Source organism: Mauremys reevesii, linkage group 6, assembly GCF_016161935.1.
Source record: "Mauremys reevesii isolate NIE-2019 linkage group 6, ASM1616193v1, whole genome shotgun sequence".
NCBI lineage: Eukaryota > Metazoa > Chordata > Testudines > Geoemydidae > Mauremys > Mauremys reevesii.
The window spans coordinates 87,450,688-87,472,949 of NC_052628.1; the positions used below are offsets into that span (position 1 = coordinate 87,450,688).

At 41.3% G+C, this 22,262-nt stretch overlaps 1 protein-coding gene and 1 long non-coding RNA gene across 7 annotated transcripts in view; one reads left to right on the forward strand and one right to left on the reverse strand.

Annotated features, from left to right (window-relative positions):
* The window catches only part of JAK2 (Janus kinase 2), a 135,943-nt gene that overhangs the window by 108,752 nt on the left and 4,929 nt on the right, over positions 1-22,262 (reverse strand). The window contains exons 1-3 of one of the 6 annotated variants that reach the window (XM_039544434.1): positions 8,129-8,295; positions 6,875-6,940; positions 6,625-6,703 (exon numbers count right to left, since the gene is read on the reverse strand). The exons of 1 other annotated variant lie outside the window; for it this stretch is intronic. In XM_039544434.1, the coding sequence (XP_039400368.1) occupies positions 6,625-6,646 (22 nt within the window). In that variant the 5' untranslated portion in view covers positions 6,647-6,703; positions 6,875-6,940; positions 8,129-8,295. Of the gene's footprint in view, positions 1-6,624; positions 6,704-6,874; positions 6,941-8,128; positions 8,296-16,287; positions 16,379-22,262 lie in introns of those variants that run through there. 4 more of the 6 variants (XM_039544435.1, XM_039544436.1, XM_039544439.1 and 1 more) reach the window with 4 other exon arrangements.
* On the forward strand, positions 76-17,380 carry LOC120408005. The gene is made up of 4 exons (XR_005600364.1): positions 76-402; positions 2,438-2,516; positions 16,338-16,458; positions 17,213-17,380. It is a non-coding gene; the product is annotated as an uncharacterized LOC120408005 (long non-coding RNA).

Here is a 22,262-nt window from a genome sequence, read left to right on the forward strand (position 1 = left end):
TATTGTGACAAGAACCAAGTAAACTTACATCATCTCTGACAGATGTTTGTCCAAGCTTGTAGTGAGGCAGTGTGGTTCCCCACCATCTTGGAGAGAGAGGAGTCCCTCCAGACACCAGAGTGAGCAGAGCCAGGGAGCTCTGAGCCTACCCCCAAAGAGTGAGGGGTGGCATAGGAAGTATAAAGGCCCAATCCCAGAGCTCACTGGGAGAGCAGCCGCTGGGGAGGCCAGACACCTCCGGCCTAGCTCACAATTGGGAAACCCCAGCGGCCTGCAGTAAACCCGAGGACTGGCCCAGTCTGCCCCGTGCCAGCTACCAGGAGGAGTTGCTGAGCCTGCCCCACACCAGCTGTCCTGAGGAACCCATGGTGATGGACCCCCGAGGACACCACCCTGACCCAGGTACCTCAAGAGGGGGAGTCTGGAAGTAGCCCGGGGGCAGCCAACCCTAGTCTCCACTGACAGCAGCGGGTCTTCTGCCACTGCTAGGGCCCCGGGCTGGGAGGCAGTGGAGTGGGAGGGCCTTTGTCCCCCCCTGCCACCCACAAGTTGGGTGGCAGTCTCCCCCTCTCCCAGGCCCTTCAGAGCCAAGGGCCTGGGCTTACTATTATATACCGTTATTGCTCAGCACCTGCCTGAGGGCCTGACTCACCATTGCCTACCCTGACCTCGGGCCTGGGCTTACTGTGTTAATTTCTTCCCTTACAAAGGCCGCAAAGGAAGACTCCTGTGGCTGGACTAATTCCCTGCAAGACATCTTCCCAAATTTAGTGAGGCGGTGTGGTTCCCCGCCGCCCTGGAGATAGACGAGCCCAGGCTAACCTCTCTAAAAAGCTGTTTTCTAAAAACCTCCAACAATGGGGATTCCACAATCTCCCTTGAAAGCCCATTCCAGAGTTTAACTACTCTTAGAGTTACAAAGTTTTTCCTAAAATATAACTTAAACCTTCCTTACCACAGATTAAACCCATTATGCCTTGTCATATCTTCAGTGGACATGGAGAACAACTGATCACCACCCTCTTTATAATAGCCCCTTAACATATTTGAAGACTGTTATTAGGCTCCCCTGTCAGTCTTCTTTTGTCAAGACTAAACATGCCCCACTTTTTTAACCTTTCCTCATAGGTCAGGTTTTCTAAACCTTTTATCATTCAGACAAGAGTAAACAAGACAGCAAACACCGTGCACCACTGCTCAGATTTAACTGAAAGGGCACTGAACTGATTTTTGCCATCAGAGACGATTATCTTTCAACAACAGAACCACAGGATCTTGAATGCATATTACTCCTGGAGGAATTCTACGCCACTGTGCATGCACAGAATTTATGTCCCAAGCAGATTTCTTTGCTTCCCTGCAGAAAAACTACTTTCCGATGGAGAAGCAAAGGGAAGCCACAAGAGCGGTCATACAATCCCTCCCCCGAGCAGTATGTTTTGGGTGTCCAGGGCAGCTGGCAGAGAGGTAAATTACTGTGGGGCTGGAGACGGGACTGCGGAAGACCTGGCTAGTGGCTCCTACCCTGCACTAGGCTCAGATACTAGTCCTGGCTGGGCTGGGGAGGACGAGACTTCCTCTTCCCCTGCACAGCATCTGGGGCTGTGTCAGACCCATCCCCAGATTTCTCCCCCAACTATAGGAAGCTCTGCAAACTGCCCACCTCACCCACTGCGCTTCCTGCACCCATCGCTCCTCAGCTGCAGGAGAAGGGATCATTATACAGGGAGCTGCTCCCCCATCCACCCAACCCGCGTGTATCCAGACCCCCTCAAACCCAGACTCTCCTGCCAAGTCTCATATACCCACACACCCAGAACCCCACCATGATGAGCCCCACTCCCTCTGCACCACTGGCACCCAGACCCCACTCTACCTAACTGAGCCCCAACAAGCTGCACCTGGATTCCCATCCCAGTGAGCCCCACTCCCCCAGCATATGGACCTCCCCACTCAGCTCCCCACACCCAGAAGCCTCTGCCGAACCCTAACCACTTTCACCTGAACCCCTTACAGAGTCCCATTACCATTGCATCCAGAAACACACACCCCTCCCCAAGAAGCCCCTGTGCATCCAGATCCCCCCTGCACCCAGATTGCCCCATACAGAACCCTCTCAGTGCACACCTGGACCGCCCCATATACTATGCCCCTCCACACTTGGATCCTGCCTTGCTGAATCTACCTGCCCACAAATGGTGCATCTAGTGCAGAGGGGCAGAGCCAGTCCTTGCGCTGTGTCAGGGTTGGGTGCAGCCTCACCGCTGAGTCCGTGTCTTGGCGGGGAGCTGCACCGTGAACTCCCAATTCTATGCAGCCAGTGGCCTGTGCTCCCCAATGCCATGCTGGAGCCTCCACATTTATTTGAATTTTGTCTCTATACTGGCAGCTGCTATATAAATATTAGTCTGAAGCTAATACATGCCATCTTCAACAGATTTAAAGCCAAGTCAGTGCAGCCTGGAAAAAACTTCAATTGTTTGAGCTGCATAAAAAGCACAAGACAAGATTGAACTGTACGTATTATAATGCATTTGGCACAAGGCAATCAACATTAAGTTAAGAATAAAACGTTATGTTATAAACTATAGTTATAACTAGGTTATAAAACTATAATTTCAACATCATCAAATGACAGGTACTGTTGGACATTTTTATACTTAGACAGTTATATGCTATTAAATCAAAACAATTCCCTTTGGCCCTTGATAGACAGCAAACTCCAAATTTGGGCCTAATATTCCAACAAATATTGTGACCACCTACAAATTGCATTCCATTTCTTTAATGAAATCAAAGTTAACCTCAGTGGAGGCTTATTATGCTCTAGAATAGACTGAAAAGCTTGAACGAACAATAACACAAGATATTGTGGTTATTTACCCTATTTACTATGCCTTCAGTTTGTGTTTCTGATGGGTCGCTTCATAGGTAACAAGATAGAAAGCCTGCTCATTACACTGATATATTCATTAACTATTGCAGAAGCAGCAACAACAACAAAAAACCTGACACAGATTTGTGGCAAACTTCTAGAGGAGAAAGGCATTTACCACTGTAAATGTTATTTGAATGTACTGCCTTTGCAGGTCCACACCTTTGGGGAGTACAGATGCTTACCACAAACTCAGAACCATGTAGCAAAAACTGCCCCACAGAGAATGTCCCTCCAGGATGCAAACATTCACAACAAGGTTATGACAGTCATTAAACTGATTGGGTGGGTGGACAGGCAAGAGAGAGAGAGACTTTCATTAGCTCAAAAAACAGCATGTTAAAAACATTCCAAATTTTCAGTAGGATGAAATCCCCATAAAAACAACTCATGCACTGGCTATATTTAACAAAAATAGGTTGTTGTAAGTAAGATATATTCATCTGTATTTTTATTCAAAACAATTGCATCACGATAATTAGGGTTTGAACACAATAATGCAATTCTCTCTCCATTCCATTGCAAAACATAACAAAATAGAAAGTTATTTTTTACCTGTTCTAATCCTTGATTTCAAGATTACTTGACCTGTCACAGCCTCTGTCTACTTTATTGTTCCACCAAATAAATCTACAAGCAGTACACACCATTTCTAGAAATTGATTTAAAATCAGAGAGCCAAGAGTCTATTTTCTGGAACACTTCAGTTGTCTTCAGTTTCAAAGTGAATATATTAACTGTGTACTGAGGAAGCAGATTTCTTTTTGCCCAAAGCAAAAAAGTGTTTCCTGTATTAAATAATGTTACCATTTTGATCCAGTGGTTAGCCAAATTCAGAGCATCTCAGGTTGTTCCAGTTAGGAGGAGAAATCATTAGATGGAGTCAGCTATTTCTTGGATGTAATCTTTATTTACAAAGATTATACATACATAAAGTCCTGTTTCCCTTAACATAGTAAGAATCAAACAGCAGGAGAGAGTTTCTTTGCTCACTGCTCCAAACTTGCCTTTCCAGCCAGCACTGTGTGGCCAGAAAGCTCTCTTAGCTTTCTGTCAAGGCCTTTTTACCAGCACTTCTGTTACTGTCTGCTTGGGTTTCTGTCTGCTTCTGCATCTCTCACGCATACACAAACACCCTCATGCAGACAATGCTCAGCTGTGCCCATGCCCACATAATTCAAACTCCTGAGTGGCCTTGGACATGCCTTTGTTTTGACCAGACATGGGCCCATGTTTTGGGTTTTACTACTGCTACAGTTTTAGTCAGGTTATACCGAACCCATTAAACCAGCACAATAATAATGGACATTGTATGGATGGTATAAAAATATGGATATGCTCATTATCATGTTAGACAACGCTCCTACTGAAAGTTTCTTTAAATGTCAGGTGTTTTCTCTATTCTCACTGCCAAGAAATATATGCTTTTCAACTCAATTACATTTCTCCTATCTATCCTGCAAAGCAGGTATGAGTTGGATGCCTTTTACCTTGATATAACCATCACTTAGAGCTTGCTGTGCCCTTTGGCCAATCCAGAAAAGCATTCAGCCACGTAAGTAGTTCCACTGAAAATAACAGAACTACTCATGTAATTAAAGTTAAGACCATGTTTAAGTAATTGGGTCTTACTATGCAGGTAACTCCTTTTGATGACAGAATTTTCAGGCATCAACATGGAAATATAAAAAGGCATCTTACTATAATTATAGTGGCCAAGAGAATCAGGAAGGCTACTAATTTGTGAATAAAAAATAAAGTTTCACAAACAAGGGAGAGAGACGGTCCAGCTTAAAGTCCCCTAATATGAAGCAACAGAAAGAAAACATTCTGAAACAGCAAATGAAAGTTTTACAGACTATAAAAACATGAGGTACATAGCACTTAAAAGAAAATATAAATCCAGTACATATTACCCCCTATGTATGGGTATGTAATGCAAAAGTATTCATAGCAGAAACAGACAGTAAAGTAATATTTCACCTTAGAAATTTATACTGACAACTACCATTAAGACACATACGTACCCTGAATCACTAAAACAATTAACTTCTCAGAGCTGTAATCAATTGCATGAGTTATATTGCCTGCTAAGAACCGCTATATGCTTAAACCAGGCAAAAATAGCTATACAATGATAGGAAACCATTTAAGATTTGCACCACAAATTTCATTTAGCTGTTAGAATAGACAATGTTACTGTTGCCATGTCTATGTCCTTGTTATATATTTAGGCCAAACCCTTTCATTTCCTTAACTTTAGGCATTATGAGTTGTTCCATTTACAGTGCATAAAGTGTGCAGAGTTGAGCACATTTGGACATTGTTGCCGAATCCAGTCCTGGCTATATAGATAGCAAAAGGTTTATTAATTTGTTTTGGGCCTTATACTGTGGCACCTAGATGCTTAAATTACAGACATCAGAATTTAAAATAAGCACAAAACAAAAATTGTTAATCAAAGGTGTTTGAGTTTGTGCATTTAGTCAGTTGGCAACTCTAATATCAGGGCTTAGGTCAGCTTAAATGTCTCTCTTGGGGATGTGAAGCATTAAAACCCCCAAATGCAGTAGCTAGATGACCTAAGTCGTAGGCATAGTAGACTAGCCTAAACGTGACCTCTACCCCCCTACAGACTATCTCCCTGCCAAAGTTAACTGCCTAGTCCAAGTTATAGAGCTGTTTTTTTAATTAAATGTGAAAAGTAGCCTTTTTTAATCCAACTTAGCATTTACCTATCCAAGGAATCTCCAGAGAAATGCCAAGTAAAGTAAGAATAATTTACACTCTTTACCTATCATTTACCTATCCAAGGAACCTCCAGAGAAATGCCAAGTAAAGTAAGAATAATTTACACTCTTCGAATAAGTCTAAATAATCAGAAGAAGAGGAATAAATGGTATGTTATGATACACAAAGACTCCTTCGGGCCAATCCATAACTCTTTTCCCAACTCCAACATCAGAAATTCTGGGAGACAAGTACACATTGAATTAAACGCATTTTCTGGTATTGCAGAATCTTCTAGCACTGCAATCAAATCTCTCTATGCAAGACAGACTTCACTTAACCACTTTTTAAAAATCTGCCGACAGAAAAGAATGACTGTTTAGTGCAAAATTCTATTTACCACAGTTAGGTAAAGTAATTGTGACAGTATACAAACGTCACCGATATTCTACAGGAGAAATACTCATGGGATTATCAATAATTCAATATTTTTGGCTGGGAATTTCAAAGGATTCTAAGGGATTTAAGTGTCCAAATGCCATAGAAATTCAATGGGATTTGGTTGTCTAATTCTCCTGGGCTCCTCTGAAAATCCCAGCCTTTATGACCAGATTCAAAACAATGAAGAACCTCTATCATTTGTACTGACAATTGGGGCACCCGCTGCAAATGAGTTAATTTTGCAAATTAACAAAAAAAAAAAACAAAAAACAAAAAAAATGCAAAGGTAATACATTACAAAATGTACTGTGGTAATTTAGATGAGATAATTTAGTTTTATCTTTTTTTGGACCAACTTCTATTGGTGAAAGAGACCAGCTTTCAAGCCACACACAGCTCATTACGACTACACTGCATATAATAATTTAATTTTAAACTACTACAGTGGTCCCAGCTGCAAAACCAACTGCATTCTAACAGCTAGCTTTCAGATACTCGTAACTTTCCAAAATATTTACCTCTTGGGATGATATTTTCCATGCTTGATCTCTCTGCAAGTAAACAGTTTGGAAGCTTTTTGAACACAAACCCTTTCGGCTGTTTTGAAATCATCAGAGGTCAGAAAAAAAAATGAACAGTACATTAAATTACAGAATGAGAAAAGAATAATAGATATTGAGACTAGAGACAGCTTTTGAAAATACACAGTACCTCCCGCAATTCTGTCTCTCTAAAAGTTACCCCGTTCTGATAATTATTTGCAACTACCTTTGGCTAGTGCTTCCTGAATGGATCATGTTCAATAGACAGGAGAAGTAGATTCAAAAGAAAACTCTGAAACAAAACAAAACAAAGAAAAGTACTCCTAAACCTGAAGATTGCGCATTACAAAAGCTTAAAGAAAGAGTAATCAATGCTACAGACAGAATGCATAGAAGGATTAATGCACGGACTATAAAAAATAACCCCAACTATACATACAACATGATGGGGGCTAATTTAGCTACAACGAGTCAGGAAAAAGATCTTGGAGTCATCGTGGATAGTTCTCTGAAGATGTCCACGCAGTGTGCAGAGGCGGTCAAAAAAGCAAACAGGATGTTAGGAATCATTAAAAAGGGGATAGAGAACAAGACTGAGAATATATTATTGCCCTTATATAAATCCATGGTACGCCCACATCTCGAATACTGTGTACAGATGTGGTCTCCTCACCTCAAAAAAGATATTCTAGCACTAGAAAAGGTTCAGAAAAGGGAAACTAAAATGATTAGGGGTTTGGAGAGGGTCCCATATGAGGAAAGATTAAAGAGGCTGGGACTCTTCAGCTTGGAAAAGAGAAGACTAAGGGGGGATATGATAAAGGTATATAAAATCATGAGTGATGTTGAGAAAGTGGATAAGGAAAAGTTATTTACTTATTCCCATAATACAAGAACTAGGGGTCACCAAATGAAATTAATAGGAAGCACGTTTAAAACAAATAAAAGGAAGTTCTTCTTCACGCAGCACACAGACAACTTGTGGAACTCCTTACCTGAGGAGGTTGTGAAGGCTAGGACTATAACAATGTTTAAAAGGGGACTGGATAAATTCATGGTGGCTAAGTCCATAGATGGCTATTAGCTAGGATGGGTAAGAATGGTGTCCCTAGCCTCTGTTCGTCAGAGGATGGAGATGGATGGCAGGAGAGAGATCACTTGATCATTGCCTGTTAGGTTCACTCCCTCTGGGGCACCTGGCATTGGCCACTGTCGGTAGACAGATACTGTGCTAGATGGACCTTTGGTCTGACCTGGTACGGCCGTTCTTATGACTAGCATAAGCACATTTTTCATGTCCTGTTGGTTCTGTTTATAAAGAGAAGAACCTTATCAGTGAGGATGATCTCACCTAATTGTGAAGTGCTTGGAAACTAATGGATTGTCATGCCTCTACAACAATAAAGTTTTACTCTCTCTCTCTAATACCATTGTAAATTTAAATAAATGCAAGAAAGGAGTGTGACCTGGCTCTTATTACCTGGCTCCCATCCCCTCTGCCTGCTGAGCCTGTACTTTCTGCAGATTTAGAGGGTTCAGGTCAGATGAAACTCTCAATTCCCCCAACTCCGGAGTCCCCATGAGTGTCCATCTTAGACTTCAAGAGGGTTCTGGGATGAAGAAGCATAAGAGCCCACTAAGCATATCTCATGATCTGCAAGTAGAATAATAATTACGGCAAGAATTTTGTCACAGAGGTCGCGGAACTCACAGAATCTGTGACTTCCAAAGACCTCTGTGACTTCAGCCCCAGTGGCTGGAAGCTGCAGGATCCCGCTGCCTCCTACAGCGGCAGGGAGCTGTGAAGTCCCCCCACTGCCTGAGACAGTGGGCCCCCAAGCTGCCATGGGCAACAGGGGGATCCTCGCATATCCCCAGCCATTGCGACGGGGAAGGGGGACCCTGGAGCTCTGAGCCCCCATGAGTCGCAGGGGGCCCCAGAGCTCCTAGCCACCCCACAGCTACCTAGCCCCATCCCATTTTATCATGGATATTTTGAGTAAAAGTCAGGAAGCCCGTGACCTGTCCCTGACTTTTATTTAAAAAATCCATGAGAATATCTTAGCCTTAGTAATAATCCAAACAGCAGCTAGGCAAACAACTTTCTCGAAGGTGTGATTGCTTCTGGATTGGGTGGGTCTCCTTTGTTATCTATATTTAAAGCCAAAGGGAAAATTGACATTTGAATCTTGACACACAAAAATTAACAGGAACTAAACGAGACAAGTTGAAGCACTGGAATCAGTTAAATTAAGAAGGCTAGCATGCAAACTGGCTTTGTAGAACAAACAAAAAACATAAACCTAAACAGACAACCTAGTACATTTCTCACCCTGAGATTCAAATAAAATAAATGTGATAGGTTAAGCTGGGAAGAAAGATCAGAAGATATATTTTGGTTTTCGTAGTGCTAAATCTTTTGTGCATATATATTTTAAAAAACTATTAATTTCTGGAATGAAAAGCCAAGATGGAACTTGCTGAGTAAAGTACCTGAAATCTATTTCCAGAATTTTAAATCATATATGCCTTTGTGGCTTTGGTTTGTTTTTAACATAGTCCTTGGTGTCTATTTTATATACCCAAATCTCCAATTTATCATATTCTTCGACAGATCTCTTCTAAGAAATATTAGCTTCTTTTGATCCAGCTCCATCTGTTATGTCTTTTTGGGAGGCTTTTTGTAGGAGGGACTGAATTACTTGAGGATTAGCTCTGAGTGTGTGCTATTAACACAAAGGAATAATAAAGATGAGCTTTAAGGGGAGGGCAAGGAATGAAGACATGTATTTAGTGGCGTATTCTTCCTTTGATTCAAATCTAATGCCAATTAAACCACCATATACTTCTGATTCACTGGGGGAGAGGGAGGAAAACAGACTGATTGAAATTTACCTGAATGCATTTTACTTAAATAGCTCCATACAGTTCTAAGAATTACTTTTTATCTAAAATGAAATTATATTTCAACACATTCAGTTTCTGGCTTTTATGCTTCAAAAAGATTAACAATCGCTGTATTTGATGCATATATTATATATAATATAATCGTATGTAATTACAGAAGAGTCAATGCTTTGATGAAAGCCATCTGGGCCTCAAAACAGCAGGAGTATTACTACTGGTCCCTTAGCCACTGTAATTATGCAGCACATCTACAGGTACGATTTCTCAGTCTATGCATCCTCTCCCTTACTCCTGCAGCAACAACTCTAGTAATAGACCAGGGGTTTTAATATGGCCTCATTAGCCTTTTTCCTGACCCACTTCCAGTCGATTTAGGGTCCTAGTGGCCACCTGTTGCCCAGCCCATGTTAGTTTTTTTCATTCATTCAAGACATATGGCCATCATTACCCCATGTGTTTGCTTGTATTCTGTATCCATTCCTGCAGCCTCGGTCTGTTCTTTGTCTTTATGGATCATAAAAGCTGTAGTTGGCATGACTCTTGGGCAGATTTGTTACCAGAAAAGGGGCTCAACTTTATGAGCCAGCAACATAGAATTCAAACTTTCTGATGCACAACCCACAGTCAACCAAGACTGTTGCTCCTCCCCAAAACTGGCTAACAGACCTCTTCTCCAGAGGAAGTGTGAAAAGCCAGACCTGCAGATCTGAAGACTCTGTTCTTCAGGGGGCTACACTGAAACTTGGTCAGCAGCTGGGCCATCTGAGAAAAAATACGAGTCTTCAACGGGGGCACATGGCTGCCAAACGGAGAGTGAGTGAAAGCAGGATGCAGAAGGAATTACAGACAGAAGACCAATGAAAATGGAAAAGGAAGAAGAGTAGGGATCAGACAGAAAGAGATGAGATAGAAGAAAAATGGAGGAAATAGGGAAGGGGACCAGAGTGTGAAAAAGATAGAATGGCACAGAGATGAGAGGGAAGAAACAGGAGATAATCTAATAAAAAGGGAACAGCATAACAGAATGAGAGGAAGGTAACATCAAAGCGTTATGGTGATAACAGCAGAATGAAAGCAGGAGATGGAAGGACAGAGAAACAAGGAGGGGAAAATGGGAGAGAAAGCACCAAGCAGAGCCATAATAAGGAATTTTTCCATCAGAGGCAAGGGCTGGCTCCAGGCTCTTCGGCGGTGGGTCCCTGAGTCCCTGTCGGAGGGAAGGACCTGCTGCCCAGTTGCCACCGCCGCTTCATTCATTCTTTGGTGGCAGGTCCTTCCCTCCAACAGGGACTCAGGGACCCACTGCCGAATTGCCGCTGGCGCCAAAGATCACAGTAGAGCTGCACCCCTCTGCTTTGCGCACCCGAGGCAAGTGCCTCACTCACCTGGCCCTTGTTACGGCACTAGCACCAAGACATCATGTTAAGGACAGTACACTGATTTATTTAGTCATAGGTGTGAGCTGTATAACTACTGTAAAATCACTGGGGACGATAAATTTAATTTAGGTGAAGCAACATGCAAATTATGGATAACACTCAAGCTGGCAGTGAGGTTGATGCTGGGAAGATGGTGGATCACTTCTGGAAGCCCTCATACATCATGCCCAGAGCCAGGTGCTCTGATGTTATGGGTATTTGCGTGAATAGCATGACAAAGGAACTGCAGGATGTTCACGACATTTTTTTCAAACAGACCCAAAGTACCATACACTATACCACATTACATCATGAATTTTCCCTGGCTACACCTAGCCATGTCCTGAAATTCAATCATTTCCTCCTAGAGCCACAGTTCCTCTTTAATTAAATGGCCTGCCATTCCTGTAGTGTCTTTTATAGTGATTTTTACAATAAATTATACAGTTCACACTTGTGACTCAAAAGAAGCTGACTACTATCCTTAAAATAGTGCTTGTGCTTTTTCTCTGAAGGTTACTGACAGTGAAGGGCTTCCATAATAGCCAGTAGTTCCCTTCATGAGCTCTCTTTGTTTGGAGAGATGGCCAGTCATTTGGCCCTCCCTCTTCAAATTCCACAGGTGTCACTTATGTTGAGCCTCAGTCTTTGTCTACACTACAAACTTATGTTAGTAAAACTACACTGCTCAGGAGTGTAGAAAATCTCCCAAGTGATGCAGTTAAACCAGTCTAACTTCTGGTGTAGACAGCGCTATGTTGACAGGAGGGCTTCTCCTATCAACATAGCTACTGCCTCTTCAGGAGGTGGAGTACCTACACTAACAGGAGAAACTCCTGTCTACATAAAACATTGACATTGTGTATACCCCTGTAACTAAATAACCCATCCAACAAGAAAGAAGCTTTGTGGAATACAAATGAAGAACTTTAACAAAAAAGCGCTAATTTCAAAGCAACTGGTCATTGCGTGTGGTGATTGGAGGTCAAGGACTCTAAATGCATTCCTCACTCTCTGTCATCAAAGTAAGAGCCCACATGGATAGTGACTCTGTCATCAAGTTTTCTGTAAGAAGAAGCTATAAGAATGGATTCAAGAGAAGTTCAGAGATGAAGGTCTGTTTGGATTCTAACACGGTGGAATAACTGAACGAGAAGACAGAGATCCCCAGAGTTATTCTGTGTAGCCCTGAGAGACTTATGGGAAACTGGCAGATTACTACATCTCTGCTACCATTTGGAATTATAGATTGTGACTCACCTGTACATATATTTTACCTGCTTTAACCTCTCAATAACTCTTATTTCCTTTTCTTATGCAATAAACCTTTAGTTGGTTTACTATAGAACTGGCTGTCAGCATTGTCTTCATTGTAAGATCTAGGGTACCAATTGATCTGTGGTAAGTGACTGGAAGCAACCTAAATGTGTTGTGATTTTTTATGTAAGTGACATTTTATCACAAAGTCCAGTTTGTTTGGGTGGCAAGGTAGTCCCCTTAGACTCTCCAGGCTGTCTGTGATTCCATGGTAAAACTGGTACAGTGATCCAGGAGTTCACATTTGTTACTGGCTTGGTGAAATCTAATTATAGAACACACCACCAGGTTACAGTGTCTGCCCTGAGGCAGGCACTCATAGTCCTGAGTCACTCCAGACAGCTTAACACCTGAGTCTCCAGTTTGTCAGGATGCCAGACAATTACTCACAGCAACTGGCCTCCACCTAGTTTTTTTTCTGCTGGCTTTATCTTCCTCCTCCATTATCTTCCTTCCTTGCCATTTTATTCTTCTGTCTACATCCCCACTCTGTACTGTACTGCCCAAACTTTTCCCACTTTCTATGCCTCTTTCCCCTGCTCTTGTCAGACATTTTCTCCTTCCAAATTCCCCTCTCTGCTTCTTTCTCCGACCACTGATTTTTCTATCTGAAATAAGACAATCAAGTCTATGGAACAAACATTTTAGAAGACAAATCTCTTACCTTTTGTATTCTTATCATTCAAAAGCAATTTGTTTGCTACAAGCCACTTCTGAAGCGGATACCCTGCAATATTTTCTTGTAAAAGGGTCATCAAATCCCCATTTAGAAGTGACCCATTAAAAGTACAGAGTATTAAGATGACGATTGGTGCATGATCATAAAGCAAAACAAGAGACAAGAAAAAATACCTGTAACAGGTACCGCCATCATCAGAGACTAACTTTTAGAGAAGCAACACAGCTGCACAAAATTAGATACCATACAGATAACAAAAGTAGTCTTCTGGGAAACCGTGAATGATATAATCATAAATTAACATAAAGACTAATACTGCAGTTGCTTGTTCCTCTTTCAAGTGAAGATGACTGTACACGGTTGTTTATTAGGGATCATATAGAGCTGTGAAGTTCAGATTGAGACTTTTCCAAAGTTCAAGGGCACTTTGAGTCATGATTTTGGGGTAAAGGCCCATTATCTTCAATAATTATACTGTTTTCCCCTGGATATTGAAATCCCTCCCCCAACCCAAAACAAGCAAACAAGCAAGCAAACAAACATGAAAGATACAAGAACAATTAACCTTAGATTTCACAATGGGCCCAAGTGCTACATTTATTACCAACTTTATACTCGGAAACAGAGATATGGTACTTTTCTATATTTGCTCTGCTATAATTATCCTTTGGATTTCTCTTTGCTAAGATAGACTGTGGTGACTATGGGATACTGAAAGGTACTAGAGACTTGGGCATAGCTGAAATACAGATCTTTGACTATCAAATATTTGAGACAGATGTACATGTATATTTCACACAGCATAAACAAGTAATAAAGGAGATTGGGTTTCTTTGGCACTCAGCATCCTATTCAGACCATGAGAGCATTAGGGGAAGAGGGGCTAGAAATGATACAAGAGTATGAACAGGGGGAGTGAAGAGAAAAAAGTGGAAGAGAGAGAAAAGGAGAAAATAGGCGAGATTTTTTCTCTGTATGCCTTTCTGAAGAAGAGCTCTGTGTAGCTTGACTCTTTCACCAACAGAAGTTGATCCAATAAAAGATCTCTCCCCCACCCAGTCCCTCTGAAGACTTGATAGACTTTTCCAATGCTACGTTATTTGTGGACAGACTTTTATTGCAACACCCTCAGAAATTAATGCTCTCTCAATTCATGGCTAAGTTTAATGTGCACTTTATTATTCCTGTTTGCTTCAACACGGAGAGAAATGGTCAAGATCACCAGGTTATTATTTAGATTTCTATTTTCTTATGTAAAAGAAACAGTCACAGATCTTACATTCTTCAAATGTTTTGTAAGGACTAAATAATGCAATATCTGCTAGTGAATTTTATAGATACTGTACATTTGTTCTGAGGGTTACTATGGTAATTATATTATGTATTTGCTGAAGAAGCAATGCTGGTCCACCATCTTCAAACTAAATATGAGGATCAGAATTTTGCTTTCCTTGGCCATGACATTCAGAATGAAAAGGCAAGAGATGGAAAGAGAAACTAATGAGCTGATATCCACACAGTTAAAGTCTGTATAATCCACAGCTGTTGTACACATCATTTAACACTTGAAATATGGCTGTAACCATATTATGAGACTTTGTGGGGACTAGTCTAGTGATAGTATTTTAAGTGATCAGCTAGCTAGACTTTGTGAAGACTTTGCAGATGTTTCAAAACAACTAGAAGTACTGATTTTAGCCTCTAGCTTATTTTGCTCATACTCTACCCAGTCTTTGAAAGACTGCTTATTTCACTAACCCAGACATGGATTAAAGGCCACACAAGAGATGCTTGTGTACAGTATTTTGTAATACGCTTATGTCTAGGTTTGTCCTTCCTCACAAAGAGACACGTTACTCAGATAGATATACATTTACACTCTCATTAAAACAAAAGCAATTAAACTATATAGCCACCTGTTGATCTACAGATTATACCTCATTATTACAAGTATCATTTTATATTAATAAGAATATAATAAAAACTCCAGTATTGTATAACAACCAATTCATTCAACAGCACCAATAATGAGATACAATGAATAATCCAAAAAGGTTCCTCACTCATTACAGTGTTCTAAACATAAATAAAGGGGAAAAAACCTAGGAAGGAACTTCTGGGTTACAAAAAACAAACAACAAAGGAGAGATCGCAGAAACTGACTGCGGAACTAATTCTGCATCTCTTCTGTTGAAATGCAGCAGAAGAAGCAAGGCAGAAAGCAAGTCTTGCTAATTTACATAAACTACTATTTAATTCCATTACACATGATTTAAAAAAAATAGACAAGGGCCTATAATGTTATATAAATGGTTCTGCTTATTTTTCACATAAGTAAATAAGAAATCTGCTGATAAATGAAAAATAAGCAGGATTTTTTTAAAATTGTATGTAAAAGAACAACATAGTAGCTACAGGTCTGATCTGTTTGCATTTATTTCAGAAAGAAGCCATAGTCTGATACAAATTATTTAACACACGTACTATGGTAAGGGACAGAGTCATCAGTCAGGCTGGGGACCCACAGCGCTAGGCACTGTACACACTCAGTCCATGCCTCAAAGATCTAGAAGCGTGGATAATTTTCTTGAACACCAATTGTCTGTACTGATGGTACAAAACAGGGGTTCTCACCTGTTTTAACAGCATGGACCACCTCCTTCCCTAACCTCTAAGAATTGCTCAGATTTGCAATTGCACATTACCCCTTTGGCAACTAGTGTAACTGCTTGCATTCAAACATGTACATGTACAATTAATATTAATAAATACAGTGACTGTCATTGGCTTTGCTTTGCTCTTCCCCCTCCTATTTCCTGGCTCCTGCCCAGCACACCTCCTCTATTCCTCCATTCTCAAAACATTTTACACTATCTGCTGCCTCCTTCCACTCAAAATTCCGTTTTCCCCCTAAATCAACTAGCAGCCACCTCTCTCAATCAAGTTCCCTTCTAGGCAACATCAATTCTTCTTATCCCCCACACCTCAAAATGAATTCTGCCTCCCCTCCTAATCAACATCCCCCATAATAACAGACATTTTCCTCCACTGAAATTCAATTCCGCTTACCTCCCCCACAATTACAATCAGTTTTTCCACAATCCACAAACAAATCCAAACTAATTTCCTTTCTACAATCAACAGCCCGATCCCCCCCCCCCCCCACTACGCACCCTCCATCCTGAAAATCAATTCTCTTCCATCCACGTATTTAAAGTGTGGTTAGCACAGCTTTTAACTATAATGCCACTTGGCAAATTCAGGAAGTTCCTGGGCAGTAGAACAATAATTGTGCTTTATTTATTCTGCTGTTGTTACCTTTCTCTCTCTCTTTCCCCCCCGTCAATGCCCTCACGTCCTGGCTGCAGATTTCTGCCTCTCAAGAAGTGGATGCTGAGCTGACAACTCTCAGAGGCTGTTCTGGAGGGGATCTGGAACCTACCATCCTCTCTTTCAGTGATAGATCCAGCCCCTGGCAAGGAGAGAAAGGTAGTCCTGGGAGCTGCTTGGGTCTGGGAGTGGCAAGGGGAGGTGGAGGAGTTGGGGATTACTGCTGCAGCTGGTGGCCCCCCTGTTTAATGGGAAGGATTGATGGGGAGGCTCTGGTAAATTCACTGGGGCAGTGACAGGAGCTCACCAGGAGTGTGGAAAGGAAATCAGTCATTGGAGAAACAGCAAGCAGGAAACCTTGATTTAAATCATCGATTTTTTGCATTTGTACTTTTTTGTTATTTCCCTACAGAAAAGTTGATTCGTATTGGCTAGTAACTATTAAAAATGGTTGATTTCCTAAATAAAGCCTTTATATCAACTTTAGTACTTCAGGTGCATATACTATATCTATACACATTTATTTAAACTTAACATATTTATTCAGATTCTAAATTTTTGCTTTTTTATGTTAGAAAATAGTGAAAAATGCATTTATTTACTTGATAATTATTTTTTCTAACTATGATTTGAGACAAGCTACATCTGGAAAAAAAATTTTAATTAAATTAAAAATGGATAAAACCAGCATTGTAAAATTAGTTTTTATTAAATAAAACAACCTTAAATGTGCTGCATACACAGAAAAAACACAAATTTATCAAAACATGTTCTGCATTTAAAGCTAACTGATTTATTACACAAAGGAAGTATTGTCTACAGCTAGTGAATTGAACTGATTGTTTCTGATCACTGTGACCTAGGTTTTAGAACTAGCAGATCTCATGTTCTCGCATCTCATTTTTATTCATAGATTGGAAGAGGAAAACAAGCTGGGCCTGCTTTTTCAACTTCCAATGAGTTTTTAAACTTTGAACGAACTAGTCATTGAACCGGACTAGCTGAATAAACTGAAATTAAGAAAATATTCTCTCTCCATCTGTGGAAGAGGCTTCTGCTGTTAAAAGCTGGTTTAGCACATTATCAAATTCTGGTTTCAGGTGCTTAGCCAGTGACTTTGACCAGTTCACTGGGTTGACTTTCTTTAATACGGTGGCAGCAAAACATGTATTGCTGAAATTTGTTTTATTTACTTTTAATATATTATAGTAAATTTAGGCCTTAACACAAGTTGTCAATTTCAAATATAGTTTGAACAGTTATTTTTAAAAAGAAAAAAATGTATTTAATTTAAATTTTAAAAATCCAATTACCCATTTTCATTCATCCTGTCTCAAGGGGAACATGCTCTTCTTTTTCCCCTGGAGCACCACTGTCAGTGCAGAGGGGACAACTGCTTTCCACTGCACCATATCTCCTCAACACAATGCTTCAATACCATGATGAGGGGCATTACAGATTGGGACTCCCTAGGGGGAACCTGTCAGGGACACGTGAGTTACAGGATGCCAAATCAAAGCAATGCTACGTTTCTTAACCACAGGGCACTTTGGGAGGAAATGTCATGACACCAACAAGTTAACATGAAAAGGCAAATGTATGTTCCCTGAGATATTCAGTTTGAAAGTATAGCTTTGATACAGCAAGAACTAGCTTAAAACTAACTTAACTAGTACATCAATACAATGATGTGTCACAGAGGTCTTCATTATAGAGTCTATTGTGTAAATCTCTTGTGGGAGCACAAACCTGAGGCTGGCTACCCATGTTGCAGCATCTCTGACTGAACAAGCTTTAGACATGACCGTCTGAGGAGTATCCTCCAAAAAGAAAAACAACAAACATATGAAGACAACCTGTTGAAATTCTTTTGGACATACACTGATTTTTAATAAACTATAGTGTGCAATCTATAGCAGAGCTATCAAATAATACAAAGTTCTAAATTCTTTTATTTTAAAGGCTCTGAGTAAAGGAACTGCTTCTTTACCAATTGCAACATCCTTCTAATGGCAGCTGGAACTATCCTACATTAAGGAGCATGAATGGGATTAGGATGCTGATGAATGTCGTCATGTAGACAAGTAAATAGTACATTATTGACTTAAGTCCCTAAATATTATAGCTATTGACATACTTTTCAATGTTATTCCAATATCTACTCTTCTTTATACTGAAGCTCATAGAATCTCCATATACTTTTTTTTGTTGCTTTATAATAAAAATAAAACAACAAAAAATCAAAATTGTCTCATGTTTAAAAAAAGTAAATGTTTTTAGATTCAATTGGTAAGTCCACAGATAGCAAGAAAAACAGATTGGCTTACAGATCAAGAACTTAGTGACTTAGAAAGCTGATTTGGAGAAGTACAGGCACCCCTCTGGTCCCACCCCCACTCCCAAAAAAGCCCAGTTTAGACTGATTCTGCTCTCACTTACACCAGTTTAACTTCATTAACTTCAGTGGAAATACTCACGATTTATCTTTTAAACTAGATTTTCACTTCCTTGTACTGTGTTTATGCCAGTCACTGCAACTGCTCTAACAGTTGAAAACATGGCCCATTGTTTTTAAACAAACCTTACACAAATGCACAGTTCCGTCTCCCCTTGACACGCATAATACCCTCATTAGCTTTAATGGGAGTTATGCATGCTCATCCTCAAAGGGAAAATATACACTAAACAAACAGTGAGTCAGTCACGACAACCCTTACTGATTTTACAAGCCAAAGTGAAGGTTACCTTAAAAGCAAATGTCCATGTATCCAATTTAAGCAATTTAACACATACATATCAATCAATTACACACACACACAAAAATCACATTTATTCAATGCAAAGATCTGAAAATTTGCATGGGAAACAGAACTTTTCAGTATGAATAAACATATGTGTCTTTTAAAAAGTGACAGTTTTAATTAGCATTGGTTATTATTGCTAGTAATGGGCATCTTAATCATCTTGATCCTGCACAGATAGTTTGGAAGCCAAAGGTAAGAGCTGTAAAACTGGCCTAATAATATTCCTTAGATAAAGGTAATACATATCCATTAAATACTTGGTTTAAATATTACATAGTATATTAAAACCACTGATTGCTCAAGGAGCAAAAGAAAAAACAGACTAGGTTGTATTGCCAGTGCCACAAATGATTTCAAAAGTGCCACTGCCTGGTGTAAGATTAAAATGACTGTTTTTTCAAAGTTATTTTGAAAAAGACTTGACAGTTTATACATCTGAAAACTCACATGGTGAGAAACACTTCTAAACAGAACATGCAGCAGTCTGCAAAGCAGGATACAAGTTGGGTTTATGCCATTTTTTGCTTCTCTTTGATATAAAAAGACGATTTGAGAAATGTTTGGTTTATTTTTAGTTCAGTTTGTGTCACTCCACCCCCTCTTAGATTGATAAGGAAGATAAAGTTTTGCCTTCTTTGTTCTTAATGTGGACTAGAGAATTGGAATAGGCATTTGGGGAAAATCTGATGGTAAATGAGGAGATCATATCATATAGAGTGGGTGCTCCCTGGCTCTAATCCATCCATTCCCACCTCGTGTACGCACACAGATTAGTGACATCCCAGAGACTCAGAGGTGATAAGCGCAAGCATGCACGAGGCCATGTTCCATGTCTCTTTATGAGCTTTTGGGATTTTATAACCCTTCTTGTGCCCTGCTGCTCCATGATGCAGAATGGAAGGAGCTGGGGGCCCAGCATCCCTTGCAACCATTTTATGTTTTATCTAATGAACAGCCATAGTACAATACTAATAAATTTTGCTGGCACTGTACTAAATACTCTAGAACATCACTAATTATTCATGTGAATTTTGGCAAATGTTCAGAATTGTCTAGATCTGAAAATTGCTGGCAGAAAAAACTATTTTACTGATGCTCTTTTCTACCAAAGTAATTTTACAGTATCTATTTTTAAAAACTTTGATCACCAACCACACCGTACATAATAGTACACATGACTTTAATCTAGTTTTGCTAGTTTTTCCTCCCTGGATATCTTCCTAAAAGTGAAGCTTACTCAAAAAGCTGGATCCTGAAGAGAACTCTTCTCATTGAACACTCCAACAATTGTTTTCCAACTATTCATTTTAGAATTCTCCTACATTATCAGTAAAATTTGACTAACTGGCTAATCTACATTGGTAAAACTGAGATATCACCTCAGGCCAGAGGTGGGCAAACTATGGCCTGTGGGCCGGACCATCCTGCCCGGTTCCCAAGCTCCTGGCCCGGGAGGCTTCCCCCCGCCCCTCCCCTGCTGTTCTCCCTCCCCCACAGCCTCAGCTCACTCGCTCTGCCACCGCGCAATGCTCTGGGTGACAGGGCTGTGAGCTCCTGGGACAGCGCAGCTGCAGAGCCCGGCCTGACCCAGTGCTCTGTGCTGTGTGGTGGTGGGGAGTGGCCCGGCTCCAGCTGGGCTGCGCGGCTGTAGCGCCACCAGCACGCCAGACAGCATGGTAAGGGGGCAGGGAGTGTGGGGTATGGATAGAGGGCAGGAGAGTTCGGGGGATGGTCGGGGCGGGGGTGTGGATAGGGGTGGGGGTGGTCAGGGGAAACAGGGGGTTGAATAGGGTCAGGGGGGCAGTCAGGAAGGAGAGGGGGTTGGATGGGGTGGCAGGGGGCAGTCAGGGGCAGGGGTTCCAGGGGCAGTCAGGGGACAGGGAGAAGGGGAGGTTGGATGGGGCAGGGCATCAGGAATGAGAGGAGGGGTTGGACGAGGTGGCGGGAGGCAGGATGTGGTCAGAGGACAGGGAGCGGGGGGGTGTGGATGGGGCAGGGGTCCCAGAGGGGCCGTCAGAGAAGGGGGGGGTTGGATGGGGCAGGAGTCCTGGGGGGGGGCAGATAGGAGGAGGTGGGGGCCGGGCCACGACCCCCTTCCCTAACCGGCCCTCCATACAATTTAAGAAACTCGATGCAGCCCTCAGGCCAAAAAGTTTGCCTGCCCTTGCCTTAGGCCCTGTTATTACAGTTGGATCCATGCAAGCAATCCTATGGACTTCACAGAGTCCCACGGAATTCAGTGGGCTGCCTGCCTGGATGAAGTTGCAGGACTGAGGCCTCAGAGGGTCAGATGAGTAACACAGGTGCAAGATTTAGTTTTTGTAACATCTAGATTGATTAGACATTTAAAACAATTCCATTTCATCTTTAAACATTCCCCTGCAATGCTGGAAACCAAAACAGTGGCAGGGTAGTAATGCATGAGAAATACAAAGTGAAACTTATGGTAAACAGTCTATTTCATTGACCCAAATTAATGCAGAGCAAAAATTAAAAACATACTGCACACGATTTAAACTAGAGTTTTTAAAGATTATTTTAGTTTCCATATTTAGGGTATCAAATTTAGACCAAGTAAAATGGTTTTAAGTTATTTTTATTTGGCAGTCCCCTTTTAAAATATAGAGACTGTGAATAAATTAAAAACCTACAAATGTTTCTAGCTCAGATTTGTTTAGCCTGTTTCTGAACAAAAACTGTACTACACAACAGTCATCTCTCAAACTGCTCTCTAACCCAAAATAATATTCTTCATTAATCCTTTAAAGAAATCATAATCTGTTATGCTGTCTTTTAGGGTAATAAAGTCTACAGCAGTCTACGGGCCAGGTCGGTTTGTTTACCTGCTGCGTCCGCAGGTTCAGCCAATCACGGCTCCCAGTGGCCGCGGTTCGCTGCTCCAGGCCAATGGGAGCTACTGGAAGAAGCAGCCACCAATGGGAGCTACTGGAAGCAGCGGCCAGTACGTCTCTCAGCCTGCGCCACTTCCAGTGGCTCCCGTTGGCCTGGAGCAGCAAACCACGGCCACTGGGAGCCACAATCAGCCAAACCTGTGGACGCAGCAGGTAAACAAACTGGCCCAGCCCGCCGGGGGCTTTCTCTGCACAAGCGGCGGAACAAGTTTGGGAACCACTGGTCTACAGATATGATCCTTCAAAA